Consider the following 13,837-nt stretch of genomic DNA (forward strand, 5'->3'; position numbering starts at 1 on the left):
TCTTCCCTGCAGTATTGCTGTGGCTCAGTTAAAGGTCTGTCAGTCCTGCCTTTCCTGCCAGGTAGGAAGAGCAATAATTTGGGTCTAAATGAATCTGTTGTAAGCAGGCCATCCTGGAGAGAAGTGTGCTCTGAATCAGTACAGCCAAGCTGATCATGTTAAAAAAGGTTTTAATATTAATACCTAGTTCCAAATAATGCCACCCAGAGACCACAAAACACAGAAACAAGACAGCTAGCACCAGCAGCTCCATTTTACCAGCCGAAAAAAGTAGGGCAGGGAGAAGGAAATGAGCGGGTGACAGTCACCTGTTTGGTTGGATGGAGGGCTGTGTCCCGATCTGCTGGGTCCCCCTGCTCTTCTGCATTTATTTATTAATGAGAAACAAATCTGTTCATTGTGTGTGAGGAGCATTTCAGGGACTTCTTGTTTTTCAAATCAAGCCAGTGCACAGGGAATGCACTACATCTTTTATGTGAATAACAAACGCCTAACCAGTGTTGAGGTCTCTGACAGCTGGAAAACCTTTGGTTTATTTTACAGTGCCCTTTTATAGATGAATACATTCTGGGGCTTCATAACAGGATCAAGAACAAGCCAGTGGAGTTCCCAGAAGAGTAAGTAAACTTTACTGAGCTACTGCAGAAACAAATCAGTCTTCAGGGTTGTTCACTGAGCAACATGAATGCCAATAGGTCACTGCAGAGGGACATACGAACATGGGCAAGATGTTTTGTCTTTTTTGCCTGTGTCCTTCATGTGAATTTTGTGGTGATGATAGCGGAGCATTCCAACTGCCTCTGGTGTTCCCATGTCCATCTGCATTGTGCAGATGGGGACAGGAGCAAATTGCCATTGGCGTCTGTGGTGGGAGTGGAGGGATGTGAATGAGTCTAGCAAGTTCTGCCTCACCTTGTGGACTCTGGAGATGCTGGAAGCAGGGTGTGGTTGAGGCTTTGGTGCCTACCACCCTAAAAGACCCGCTTATTAATTTGTAAAAACAATGTGATTTATAGACCTCAGTGTCTAAGTAAGTGCATGCATCTTCTACCAGCTTCCCTTGGAGCTGGGTGAAATGTCCAATAGAGGGATTTTGCCCAGAGAGGTATGAGCACAGCCCCAAACCGCTGCATCTGCACCCCTCTGCCCACTCCAGCACTCAGGGGAAACGTGGGTTTGTCCTACAGTCCTTGGCACCCCAAGGACAGAGCCCATTCTCAGCAGAGCTGCGTGTGGGGCATCCCTGGGTGGTGCTTTTGAATGAAGAAGCCAGAGGAGGGCTTCCTTTCCTTCTCAAATCAGCATGGCAACTGAGCAAAGAAAATGTGACCTGCTCGATCATCTAATTCTAAGGAAGAGCTAGAGATAAAATTACTTGATTTAAAACAAGCATAAAAAAAAATCTAATGAAAGTCACATCTAGTAATAGAGAGGGAGAGAGGCAGGCAGGCATGTCAGACAGCCTTGAATAAGTGCATGTATCACTATTGCATGAATTATTTGTGTGATGTTCTCTGAATTTTTCACCTCTGGTGGAAGGGTGGGGCTCTGCCGCAGCAGTCCCAGACTTCCTCGGGATTCTGCAGTGAGAAATGGGTGCTTAGACTGTCCTATTTTAGACATCTGCTTTGGGTGGGATGACTCATGGCCCAGGCTCTGCGGGCTGCATTAATCACATCTCCATCGGTGCAAGCTCAGCCGCCGCAGCTAGAGCTGCCTCCGCTCGGGCTGGTGGGGCTGAGGACCATGTCTGGGATGTGGGACACATCTCTGCTCCGTGGGACACATCTCTGCTCCATGGGACACAGGGCCAAGAGCATCTGGCTTGGCTTGCTTGGTGGCAGAAAGGTCCCAGTTGCAGGTACAGAGCAATTCTGGCAAGACAGTGTAGTGCTGTTGGGGATGTTCTCCAGGTGCCTGGGCTCCAGAGCATGGAGACTGCTTGTGCCCTGCTGCTGGATTCCCTCTGGTTGCTGTGCCGGTGGGGCAGGACTTTCTCTTAACAGAGCTCCAGCAAAAAGAAAGTGTTTGTTTCCCTGGCAGTCATCTCTGCTTGCTTGGGGCCTGGCAAAACGCCCACTATCTCTCAGCCATCGTATATTTGGGTTAGCAGGCAGTGCACAAGCGACTGTTCCCATCTGTCGCTGCGCAAAGTTGTTAACAAGTAATGGGAAGCTGGGCTGTGCTGAAGAGCTTCTCCATTCAATCGTTTCCTTCAGCAATAGGTCAGGCTGTGTGATTTATTTGGATTTTTTGGTGCACTGCCCTCCCCGTCTAAAAAATGCAGCACCCCTAATTAGGCTGCTGGGAAGCAGAGAGCTCCTGGCTCGCGACTGCTGTCTGCATGACAACTGTTAATGAATTGGGAAAAGTCAGTAACAAAGATGCACGTGAAGGTGGTGCCCAGTGGACTGAATCCATCCTGACCTCCCACGGAATTAGCATCCCGCTCTAGTCGGGAATATTTTGGTTTCAATTTACTTTACCATGGCTACAAAAGCACAGAATCCTCTTTGCAGACAGTCCATGGAAACTCACTGCCTGTTTCCTGACAACCTCCAGAATGGAGATGGAGCCGCCTGTGCTCGTGTCACCTTCCCTTTCCTTAGAAACACCATGATAAATATTTACTATCCCTCCGCAGCTCTCATTCATGTCAATGAGACCCGGGCACGACACGAGATAAGCGTGGTTAGCCCAGCACTGCAGCTCGCACCCGATGCTCGTGGGGCATGATTAAAAGCAGGCAGGAAAGCTTTCTGCCCAGGCAGGTATTGGGAGAGCCAGAAGCTCTGCGTGGTCCTCGGGGTGCTCAGGACGTTGCCTTGGTGCGTGGGCGCCCGCTAAGATGATTTGTGGTGCTGGCAGCCTTCCCGGCTCCATCGGAGCTGGGCGATGCTCTGTGTTTCCCTGGAAGCCGCCACAGAGCCACAGTGCTGAGAAATTCCAGATCCGCAGACTTTTCAGCTGAAAAATGTCGTCAGGTACAGCGTGTGCCCGGGCAGGAGGGAGAGAAGGCTGAGTCATTTTGTTACCTAGCTGTAATTTACCACAAACTTTGTGAACCTGTTTTCAACTTTTTTTAATCACCAAGAGGTTAATTCTGTGTCGCCTAGATATCGGTCTGGTTCCCAGAAATATTATGTGAGGGTATATTCTATTTTATTTTCAATTCTGCTCTTGTCACTTTTGCACAGCTCCGATGTTAGGTGTTTTGAGAAGCAGCATCTCACCGTTATCCCAGGCTGCTGTTCGGACCTGCCAAAGACACCGCAGTGCCGCAGAGCTGCTGCCCTGCGCTAGGGTCCATCCTGAGGGCATGTGGGTCCTGCCTGTGATGTACCACGAAATGCAGCCGAGGAAATGGGAGGGCTCGGAGGGCTCATCCTGCTATTCCCTTTGCTCAGGGCAGATTCAATGTGCTGTAGCCCCTTGACACAACTGAAAGTGTTCAGGAGCTTTAGGCTGTGCCTTCTTTCTACCCCCTCCCACTGAGCAAATGCAGCTCATTTTAAACATCCCCTAACCAAGTCCACATAAAGTATTTTGAAATTATTAAATGGCAACTCTGATTTTAGCAGATAAAAACACCCCTTGCTGCGATTTGAGCTTTGTTTAGCTGCATGAGGGTTTCTTCCTCCCTCCTCCTGTGGAGGCACCAGCACAGGTAGGGGCAGCACCTGGTTCTCATCCGTGGTTTGACTCTGTCCTTAGCCCTGCTTGTGGGGGGGTGACATTTGCAGCTGCCAAATCCCATCTCTGTGCGGATGTTGCTCCTCAAGGGTCACCTGGGACACAGGCTCTCAGCTGACTAACACATTCCTGTCATAGGCTGGCATTTGATTTTGGTAGCGCTTCGAATGTGCAAACCAAGCACGTTTGAAAAGGTCTTGCCTGCATCGTTAGCAACAGAAATCACTGAGGCCTTTGAGCTTGGAGGACAGACCGCAGCAGGACCCAGGGCTCTGTGTATGAGGTTTTTGGGCTCGGGCACTCTATTTTATCTTGGAAACAGTGTTTTCTCTAGCACAAGCTTCATAATTCAGTTTCTGCAAACTAAGTTATGCCCTTTCATTGCACATACAGCCCAGAGCAAGTTCTGCCCTCAAAAACATCTCGTCATCGCAGTCACTCTGATACAATGAACTGTCTTCAAATACGTTCTCAGACCTGTCTGCGGGGTCCCTGTGTTGGAGAGTGGGCAGCCCAGGAGGAGGAAACCCCTTAGCAGCAGTCGTGATGCTTTAGAAGGCACCAAGCCAACCAGCCTGTCCTTCTCAAGCTGCGTTTGCAGAGAAAATACCTTCTGAGCAAATAACAAGCAAGAGTTATGCACGCCTTCATCACTCATAATTCCCTGGTTAATTGTACACTGCTCTTTTCTTTGCTTAGACCCCAGAGAAGTGAAGAGCTCAAGGAACTGATCCTACGCATGCTTGATAAAAATCCAGAAACAAGGATAACGGTCCCTGAAATTAAGGTAAATTGATGCTGATGGGCACTGGTGCTGTAGTAGTTATCTCAATCAATTTGGTCATTTCTTTGGTACCTTGTAGTGAGTCAGATTTGTTATGAGTGCTTGTTTTCGGAGCTTTCTGCAACAAACTAATTCCAAGAGGGGGAACGCTCATTTTGAGCGTTTCTGTTGCTACCACCTCCTTGGGGAACATTGACTAAGGCTTTTTTGTTCACTTAGTTGGAATTACTCCAGATCAGGCTGGAGGATGGCACTGTCATGGGGACTGCTGGCTGTGAGGCCCGGCCCGGTGGCATGTCAGAGCTGTGGACTGGGGGCATGAGCCTGCCCGGTGGGGTGACACGATGGTCTTAAGGCATCGTGTTTGTTGCTATTAACATTTTTTGGATGATGCCCATTTATTCAGAGAAACAAATCAACCCAATGGAGAAGAAATCTTCTTCTAAACATCTTCACATGACTCTGCTTTGTTTTGCTTTTGCTTGGGCTTTCTGTTCTGTCACCTCAGAGGTTGTGCCAAACAGAATTTGGTCTAAAAACCTCATGCCTTAGCAAGGTACTTCCTGCTTTTATGAGACGTGGCCTCCTGCCCTTGCTGTTTCGCCTGTCACTGCCCCGCAGGTTGTTTAGATCCTTATTATGCAAGTGCTTAAATGATAGTGATTCTCATAGGCAGTAAGTGTGCATAAACTGGAATACACATATTTTGGAATGTATCTCATGTATTGGATTATATCTGTATATGAGAGGAAAAAAAATGGAGAGTGTATGCAGAAGACCATGGATAACTTGGATGCCTGAGGCATGGGCTCCATAAGTGAAATATGGAGCCTCTGCCAACATCCCTAGTGTAAAAGGGAGACTTGCAGCTTGCTTTGTGCTCCTTCTCCATGTAGCTGCATCCATGGCTAACCAGGAACGGCGAGGAGCCCCTGCCCCTGGAGGACGAGCACTGCACTGTGGTGGAGGTGACGGAGGAGGAGGTGAAGAACTCGGTTAAGACGATCCCAAGTTTGCCAGCTGTGGTACGTATAGACCTCAGTCCTTCCCCTACTCTTACCAAGAGGCTGCCCTAAAGCCCTTGAAGAAGGTTCGGAGGGCACGTGTGCTGCTGGCAGGGGAAACTCATCCTCTTAACCCAGGAGAGTGCTGATTCCTCCTCCTGGGGGCTTGGACTGCTGCAAGCAGCAGGCGGTTGTCAGCAGCACCCGCTTTTATTTTGTTAGCAGCACCCAGCAGCCAGGGGCTGAGCACACTGCACGCAGAAGCACTGCCAGCCCTGTCTGCAGGGTGAATAGCTAGTCCAGGGCTTTCTCTAGCTCGTGCCTTAGCTGCAATGCTGTTAAACATCTGCTTGAATTATTAAGGAGCTGTTGTTCCATTCCTTTAGACTAGCTTCAAGGAGGTGATATGTCAGCTCTGCTGTCCTCACTGCTCTGTTTTTTTTTCAAAGATCCTAGTGAAGGCCATGCTAAGAAAGCGCTCCTTTGGAAATCCATTTGAGGTTCAGACCAGACGGGAGGAGAGGTCCATGTCTGCTCCGGGAAACTTGCTCATGTAGGTATATACAGCCTTGCCTGGCTCTGCCTGAGGGTACAGAATAAAGGTACAGGGAGAATAAGGGAAAGTGTTTGTAAATATTTCCTTTAAAAAACGTGCCAGATACTTCCCCAGGGGTTTCTGAGCATGCTTTATTCCGTGTGTCAAGCACCCCACGGATGCTGCCTGCCTGCACACAGAGGCACCGGTGTTCCCTCCGATTCCTCCTGCCAGTCGCACAAGTTTGGATTTTCAGCAACTAGAATTGACAGTTTTCAATCCAGGCAGGCAAGAGAGACATGAGCCAATGTGTGTTCCAGCAAACACCCTGTACATCATGTGCTGCTCCAGGGACAGGTCTGAGGCGTGCTGCAGTCACAGCTCCTTTGCCAGCTTAGCACGAGCAGTTTGTTTCCACTGAGTTTCTCCTGGCCTGTTGCCCACCTAATTAGCCCTCACTAATGGGACACGTGTCTGGGTCCATAAATTCACTGTCATTCCTGGGCAGTGCATTGCATTGCTCAAAGATGAAGAACATTTTATTAAGCCTGAAGAAAAATACAGAGCATGCCTTGCAGTATCCAGGAAAGCTGTCTAAACCTGCCATGGTTTCTCCTTTTCAAACTCTGCCTGTGTTGATATTTCAAGGTGGTCTCTTGTTCTAGTGCTTTGAACCTGTTTACCAAAGGGACCTGTTCCAAGTATCTCAGATGAAGGTGGAATGAAAGCTCTGGCTGATCAGTCACTAGAAGCCAGTGAGAAAACTTTTCCTTGACCCTGGCACATTGTAGCTCGTTCCTGCCTGGAACGGGATGCTTCATTATTGTGCAAAACAACTAAAATTCACTTGATCTGATGTAGCTGTGAAGTTTCCGATTAGCCATTTAATCAATGTCTAAATCCCCTTTTTAGTCTTTTTAAGCCTTGGAGGCAAGCTGTATGCCTCAATCTCCTCTTTTATTTGTGTCTTTTCTAAGGTTTGTAGCCCAGTTCTTTTCAGCTTCCTCTCTCAAGAACCTCTATCAAAAGATTTCTGTTCAAAAGAAACACGTAAGCTAGGTGCCTTCCATGAAGTGTTGTATATTAAGCACTACAACGGGGATAATCTTTTAAGGACTTCAGGTTGTTATTTCAAACTTTGAAAAATATGAGTCTGGTTGAATCTGAGTGATTTAAACTTGTGGAAGTCCTCATACATGTTGCTTCAGGCATTTAATACTGGAAGACAAAGCTCTTCAAATGGTTTTCCTCTCCTGAGGTAAGAATTTCACTGTTCTGTGAGTTATTTTCTTTATTATAATATTTACCTCCACCATGGCAAACTGAACCCGATATTAAGCTGCTGGTGGTCACCTACCAGGAGCAAAGGGATAAACAAGCTGCTTTGAACTCCTGCTTTCCAGGTGCTCAGTTCTGGGATGTTTACACCAAATGGGCATAAGGTCAACCTGAAGGATGTCAGGATTGGATCTATTTGTGTCCGTGGGGCTGGAGAGCTTTTGGCAGCACTCAGGAATGGTGCCAGCATCTGGGAAGCAAAACTGAGCCGATGCTGCCTGTCGTGCAGAGTGATGTTGTACCAGGGGCACCAGCTGGAAAACACAAACCGCCCCTCAGATCTTCTCCCCACTGGTGGGAAATCAGCTCGTATAACATTGCTTCTCCTTCCAGTTATAGCTAGAAAATGACTTTTTTGTGTTCCTATAGAAGCAAAAAGAACAACAATTAGAAAACTTTTTCAATTTCACATGCAATTTAATTAGACTGCAAGTGATGTGGATGGAGCCCTGCTTGCTGCTGCTTCAAGACCTGGCATCTGTGCCCATACTGAGAATATATTTTGCAGGAAATCCTGTGACAGCTGAGTCTGCTTTCTTGTGTTTCATGCCTCACTGACGTTTCTTAAAAGGGATCTGTCCTTTAAGAAAATACGAGGAGGAAGGAGGCAGCTTCCTCTGGGATTGGAGGAGGAGGAGGCTGGAAGTCACTTGACTGAATTTTTCTCAGTTTTTGCCCGTTCCTCCCATTGCCAGTCCACAACCCCAACCATTGGTCTCTGTCCACAGAAATACTCAAGAGCTGCATGGGCGGAAGTCTTTGCAACAGCAGGAGACTTTCCAGGTTTATGGAAGGTTTGTGCCCTTAGAGGGTATGGTTAAGACATCACTGATCTGAAATCATTCTAAAATTTGCACTTAGTGGAGAGATTTTTTTTTTGTTTGGTGCTATTAAGTCCCAGGAGTAGTAGTTCTCTCCTGGGCACTATATATCACTACTGAATACTGCCACAAGGTGAAAAAACAGCCATGAGAATGATAGAAATGTAAGTTGGAAGGGAGCTAAAGTGAAAACATCGGTAAAATTTTGTGCAGGATCCCCCCGAAGACAAAGGACTCATGGAGCCTCGCAGATCCCACACGCCGCAACCAGGTTCCTCCCTGTTCCTTACATTGGAACCTGTCACTTTTAACTCTCCCAGTTGCAGAACTCAGCTTGTTCTTTAAACCAAATCCTTGAGTGTTTGCAGCCACGTCCTGGCTTTCTCTTCGCAGCGTTTCTACCTCTCCTCTGCCTGCTCCACATTTCTCCGAAGTGAGTCAGCGCGGTCTCACCACGCTGTATCGCTCTCATCTGTTGCAGTGCTGCCTATCACGCTAATTGCTGTGTTTTGACAGACCCCATTTACTCTGCCGTTTATTCTGCTGTTGCTAGTGGTGAAATGGGGTTGTCAGCTCCTATTTGGGGCATATCCCTGTTGTTTTGGAAAGCCTCCTCCTCCAAGAAAGTGGAACTGGCAGTGCTGCCTGGGGGCCTGCATTGAGTAGGGCAGGAACAAGGAATCCGGAGGGGAGGGAGGCCCTTTGCTCGGTCAAGGCAAGTCAGGAAAAGGCTCCAAGTCTGTGTGATGGCCACGGATAGGTTGGACTTTGCCTGATGTTTGCGCTGCAGCGGATCCATCATCGGCCGCGGGAGTGGGGCCCATCTCTGCTGCTGCCATAACCTTCACCATCATTTTCTTCCTTTGTCTCGTTGTTCTGCTCTCAGGGATAGGTTCCTCTTAAACACATCTGTATATTTGCATCCATCTCTAAGGTAATTTGGTGTTTGTGTTCCCCCCATCCCAGGCGCTGTAGTGTCCTCTCCTTGGCTCCCTGGTTTGTGTGGTGCAGTAGGTCCATCTGTTCATCCATCCTTCCCCTAGGAGCACTCCTAGCGCAGCTCTGTGTGTGTGGTGCAGCTGCCTGGCTCCTTTCCTGCTATTTAAAGCACTTTGAGGTGAGAGGATTGATGGGGCCAGGTAGGTTTTAGGAGGAAAAGCTGTTCAGCCCCATGTTGGTGGATGAATAACTGCAAGATTGGAGAAATCCTGAGCCTGGATGAGGCTGTATGGGCCGCTTTAGTATTTAGCGGTTAAGAAGGAGAGCGAGCTAGAGCTAGGGCCGCCCCTGGTCCTATCTGCTGAGCTCTGAGGACCTCTTCAATTCCCACCCACTTCATCTAGAGCCTGTTCTCTGCACAGCATCAGGGAGAGGAGATCTGCTCTTGTGTTACAATTTGGGGACCACCGAGTATCTTTCCATCTCTCCCTCCCTCCTTTCAAGTCTAAGGTAACATGAAGAACCAGGCACCCGTTGCAAGGCCCCCAAACAGCCCTCGAGCTGTGCTGGGCTCCCTGTGGTCCCAGCTCAGGCACAGGGCAGGCGTGGGCAGCTCTGGGTGCTCGGCACTGCTCCCTATTCCCTGCCTTCCTGGCAAAGATGGAGGGGAAACCCAGAGCTGAATTTTGGGGGTACTTGGTGAGCAATTTGGGGGGCCCCGGGAGCATGTGAGTGTTGTGAGCTCTGTGCTTCACCTTTGCGTAGGCGGCCCCCCTGCTTTTCCATGTCGTGTTGCCTCTCTTTAGGCTAGAAGTGCTGTTGCAGACACCCAGTGCCGCGGGCTGGCGGCCGCTGTCGTTAGCAAGGACGTGCAGCGCGGCGAGGCAGGCCTTGCCCAGGGAGGTGCAAGGCCCTGCGTGGCCGCATCCGGCTTTGCCGAAGGGGCTGGAGAACCATGAGAAAGCCCCGAGGCCCCTAAAGCTCTCGGCAAAACCTCAGTCTTCGGAAATAGATAATGAGGAGGAGAGCGAGAGGAGGAGGCGACTGCCTCTTGCATCTGCGCTTTGGAGCAATGGCAAGGGTAGGCACAGCAGAACTGCCCAAACCCAAACTAGAGCATTGGGAAAGGCTGCTGCTGTGCGCGGTGGTGTCCGAGAGCCGTTTGGTCCTATGCGTACCTGTAACCTCCCCGTTTCCATCCCTTGGTTGCTGCAGAAAGCAAGGGAGCAGAGACGGCGCCAGGGACGTGGAGCTGCCGGACGTGTGCGAGGACGAAGCTGCTCCCTGAGCTCGTGGGGCCGCCCCGGGCCGGCATCGTGACCATCGAGGTGGCATCCGGCGCCTGTCTGCCCTCGTCGCCCGGAGCGTGGCGAAGCCAGAGCCGAGCGGAGCGAGCCGGGGCGCCGGGGAGGAGCAGCATGCGGAGCGGAGCAGCGCCGGCCAAGCGGCGCGGTGCCCGGCGCTCCTCTCGCCTGACGCTTTGCAGCTGGGTGTCCGGACTGAGGAACGCGTTTTTATTCGCAACGCGTCAAAGCCAGCGCTGTCTCTGGGGCTGCTTGTCCTGGAGACCTTTGTCTCTTCCCCCTGCTTTTTGCGTTCTCAGTTTTAAGCACCCGGCGCAACGTGACGCCGGCGCTCGGTCTGGGGTTGGTCAGCGGGGCCAGGTCCTGTTCCTGGCGGAGCTAGAGGCGAATTTTCCATTGGCACCAGTTAAGTGAGGATGAAGATGATGGGGCGATTCCCTGGGATGTGCGATGAGCCCCAAAGGGCTTCGTTCACTGAGCCCCTGGGTAAGTGAACTGTGGTGTTCTCAAAGCCTGGATTTGACACTGTTGGCTGGACATGGTCCTGGGCACATGGGTGTTGTACTCGGTGCTGGAAAGAGGCAAGAGGCTTGGGGTTTATGTCATTTAGAAAATGGTTTCCTTTCCCTCACTGAGCTCCTTGCAAAGAAGGTGCCTGACACCCTCATATTTCAATTTAATGCTAAAATTAAGCCCTCTAGTCCAGAGGGAGCTGGTGGAGGGTTTTTAGACTTCAGAAAGCAGCAGAATGGGAATGAGGCTGATTCAAAACTTGACCTTTTGTTTTTTTTACTACTTTTTAAATTTTAAGCTGTTGATTTTTCTTGATGCACTTGCCGATGCTGCTATTTTATGTGTAGACTGCTCCTAAACTGGGGATCAGAAGCTTCAGCTCCTCATCTTGCCATCAGGTGAGAGATCGCACCCAAAGGGCAACCACTGATGGCTCCATGCAGAGATGGGAGGTCAGCTCTTGCACTCAGTAGGAATCCGTGATATCTGTCAAAAAATATGTCGATATTTTCTCTTAAGCTTTATGGGGCCTGAGCATGTCTTCAGGGAGCCAAAGGGAATGGGACTGCATCCTTATTTTATAGGACTTAAATACAGGATATGATTGAGCTTGGTTCCTGTGCAACCATCTCACTGTTGTGTTGGAGGGCTGGGGTTGTGGTGCCCCTGTGTGCAGTGGGTGCTAGAGGTGCCGTGGTGGCACTGGGGTCCTGAGGGTGCAGTGTGCCAAGGGCTGGTCCTCAGGCTGCAAGTGCGGGTTTGTTTATTGCAGATTTAGTACAGGGTGACGATGGCTCGGGGAACTAGAGCACTTCCTTAAATCTGGATGGAGCAGGATGGGGGAGAAGGGCTCTTTGTGTCATTATTCCAAAACCTATATAGGAGGGGGGAGAAAAAAAAAGCACTCCGTGCCAAAAGCAATGCTTTCCCACATGTTTCCACAGATCTGGAAAATTATAAGAACTGGGCAATAGACACTTTGTTGTACTCCATTTCTCCAGCAAATCTGCCAGCCTCGGGGCTGTTGCAAAACCCTGCTCTCCTGGAAGGAGAGTCCTGCTTGGTTGTATGCACATTAGGGCAGCCCGGAGCAGTACTGAATTCATACAAAAGATGAGATCTGGCTTCAGTGGAGTGTTTATTAAAGTAAAATGTTGTTTTCAGCCATCCCTTTGCAGGGACACCTGCAAATCGCTCTTGTCCTTAGCAAGGTGCTGGGCTCCGGTGTTGTGGGGGCTCCCGAGTAGCAGGGATTGCCGATGGAAATGGTCACTGCTGCTTCCCTGCTTGCCCTGTATTCCTGCCCTCCGGATGCTCGCGCAGCCGTGACCTTCCCTCAGCAGGGCCATTCCCGACTGCGGCTCCCTGCGGCTCCTCTTGCTCCAGAGGCTTGGGAAGAGCTCCCTGGCCACCGACCTGTGGCATCCCCCCAGTTTGAGGGGTGCCCAGCTGGAGAAAACTTGAAAGAAATCTCTCTTTTGGAGCAAGCACGTGTCTCCTGATCTCCAGGAGGCACAGTTTTCTTTTTCTTAGTTAATATAAATAGAGCTAGGTCTTCTGTTTAGGGTTTGAAAAGGATTTTTGCACAGGGTGCCGGCTCTGCGAGGGGTTTTTATTTTTCAGTGCCTTGAGATACAAGAAGCAAACTGCAGAGCAAAATAATGTGTGAATCTTTGAAAGACTTGAGTGCCAAAAATACCTTCAAATAGGGTCTCCTCACTCGTGGTTTTGAGAGCGGGTAGCAGTCAGGCTTGCCACCAGTCAGTGGTGGCATCAGTTGGTGTCTTCACAGCTGACCTGGGGCCAACATCTTTTGGTCCAGCTGGTGTTTCTTGTATTGCCTCTTGCAAGTTGCAGGTTAGAGAAATTTAGGGGTCCCAGAAATGAAGCAGAACATGAAAATGAGTAGAAATTTGGCTCATTCATGGCTCTGAACAGCTGTGGGGAGAGCTGTGCCTGGAACCTGGTCCTGTCCCTGATGAAGTTCTGCACAGGCCCTGCAGGTCACAGCTGTGTCTGGCTCAACTGTAAATAAATGTGCCTGTTTTTTGGGTCGGTTGCAATGCTAATTGCAATGTTTTGCAAGTGCAAAACTTCTAGGAGCGGGATGGAGTCCCGTAAGAGCATCCCGAGCTCCGCTGCAGCGTGGCGTTTCGGTGACGCCGTCTGGGGATCGCGATGGCTTGAGGAGCTGCTCAGACAGGTCTCCCTGGAAGCAGTTTGATGTTACCTTGAGGAGGTATCGCTCTTCTCCAAACTGGTGGGAGAGGGCAGCTCACAGGGGTTCAAGGCTGCGCTGCACAGGAGAGGGGATTCACCAGCCTGTGGATTATGGATTTTTGTTTCAATTCTTTAAGATCAGGTGCTTTTCAGATGAAAAGCAACTGAGAAAACAGATTGAGAGTTGGTGGATGAGCAAAAGCAGCTGTGACTGGAGTAGCTCGTTGCTAGGCTTGCCCAAGCAGAGGCAGCTCGTGCCTCAGGAGCAGGAGCCAAACGCTCATGTGGGGATCTGGTCCCAATGGGATGCACTAGCTGCATCCCTCACCAAAACCTCCCTTCTGCACTGGCCCTGTAAGAGGAAAGGCTCATTCATGGGCTTAAAGTTAAGCACTTTGCCTCCATCTTCAGCATCTTTCATCTGCTTCGTGTCTCCTGGTTGTTCTGCTGGCAGAAAGCAGGGCCCCTCTTTGAGGCAGGAGATCTCAGCCTCGAGTCCCAGCAGAGAAGGGAGATGTGGTGACATAACAGCTGAAAAATGGTGCTGAAAAATGGCTTATATAGCATATATATATTTATATATCGTATATATATTTATATATAGCATATATAATATAGTTTGGGTACCAAACTTCTCTGTTTTCACCCAGGCACATTTGTGGTGTTGCCTGCAAATAGGGGAGTAA

General features: G+C 49.7%; 1 protein-coding gene across 2 annotated transcripts in view; it reads left to right on the forward strand.

Moving 5' to 3' along the window:
• CAMKK1 (calcium/calmodulin dependent protein kinase kinase 1) overlaps positions 1-10,495 on the forward strand; it is a 28,074-nt gene extending 17,579 nt beyond the window's left edge. Inside the window, exons 11-15 of one of the 2 annotated variants that reach the window (XM_088530120.1) lie at positions 544-617; positions 4,393-4,480; positions 5,374-5,502; positions 5,931-6,034; positions 10,330-10,495. In XM_088530120.1, coding sequence (XP_088386246.1) covers positions 544-617; positions 4,393-4,480; positions 5,374-5,502; positions 5,931-6,034; positions 10,330-10,402 — 468 coding nt within the window. In that variant the 3' untranslated portion in view covers positions 10,403-10,495. Of the gene's footprint in view, positions 1-543; positions 618-4,392; positions 4,481-5,373; positions 5,503-5,930; positions 6,105-10,329 lie in introns of those variants that run through there. The other variant, XM_088530121.1, reaches the window with a different exon arrangement.
• The last annotated feature ends 3,342 nt before the right edge of the window (positions 10,496-13,837 follow it).

The sequence above is a fragment of the Tinamus guttatus genome, unplaced genomic scaffold (assembly GCF_059628265.1).
Source record: "Tinamus guttatus ecotype Peru unplaced genomic scaffold, ASM5962826v1 Tinamus_guttatus_pri_ptg000356l, whole genome shotgun sequence".
Lineage (NCBI taxonomy): Eukaryota > Metazoa > Chordata > Aves > Tinamiformes > Tinamidae > Tinamus > Tinamus guttatus.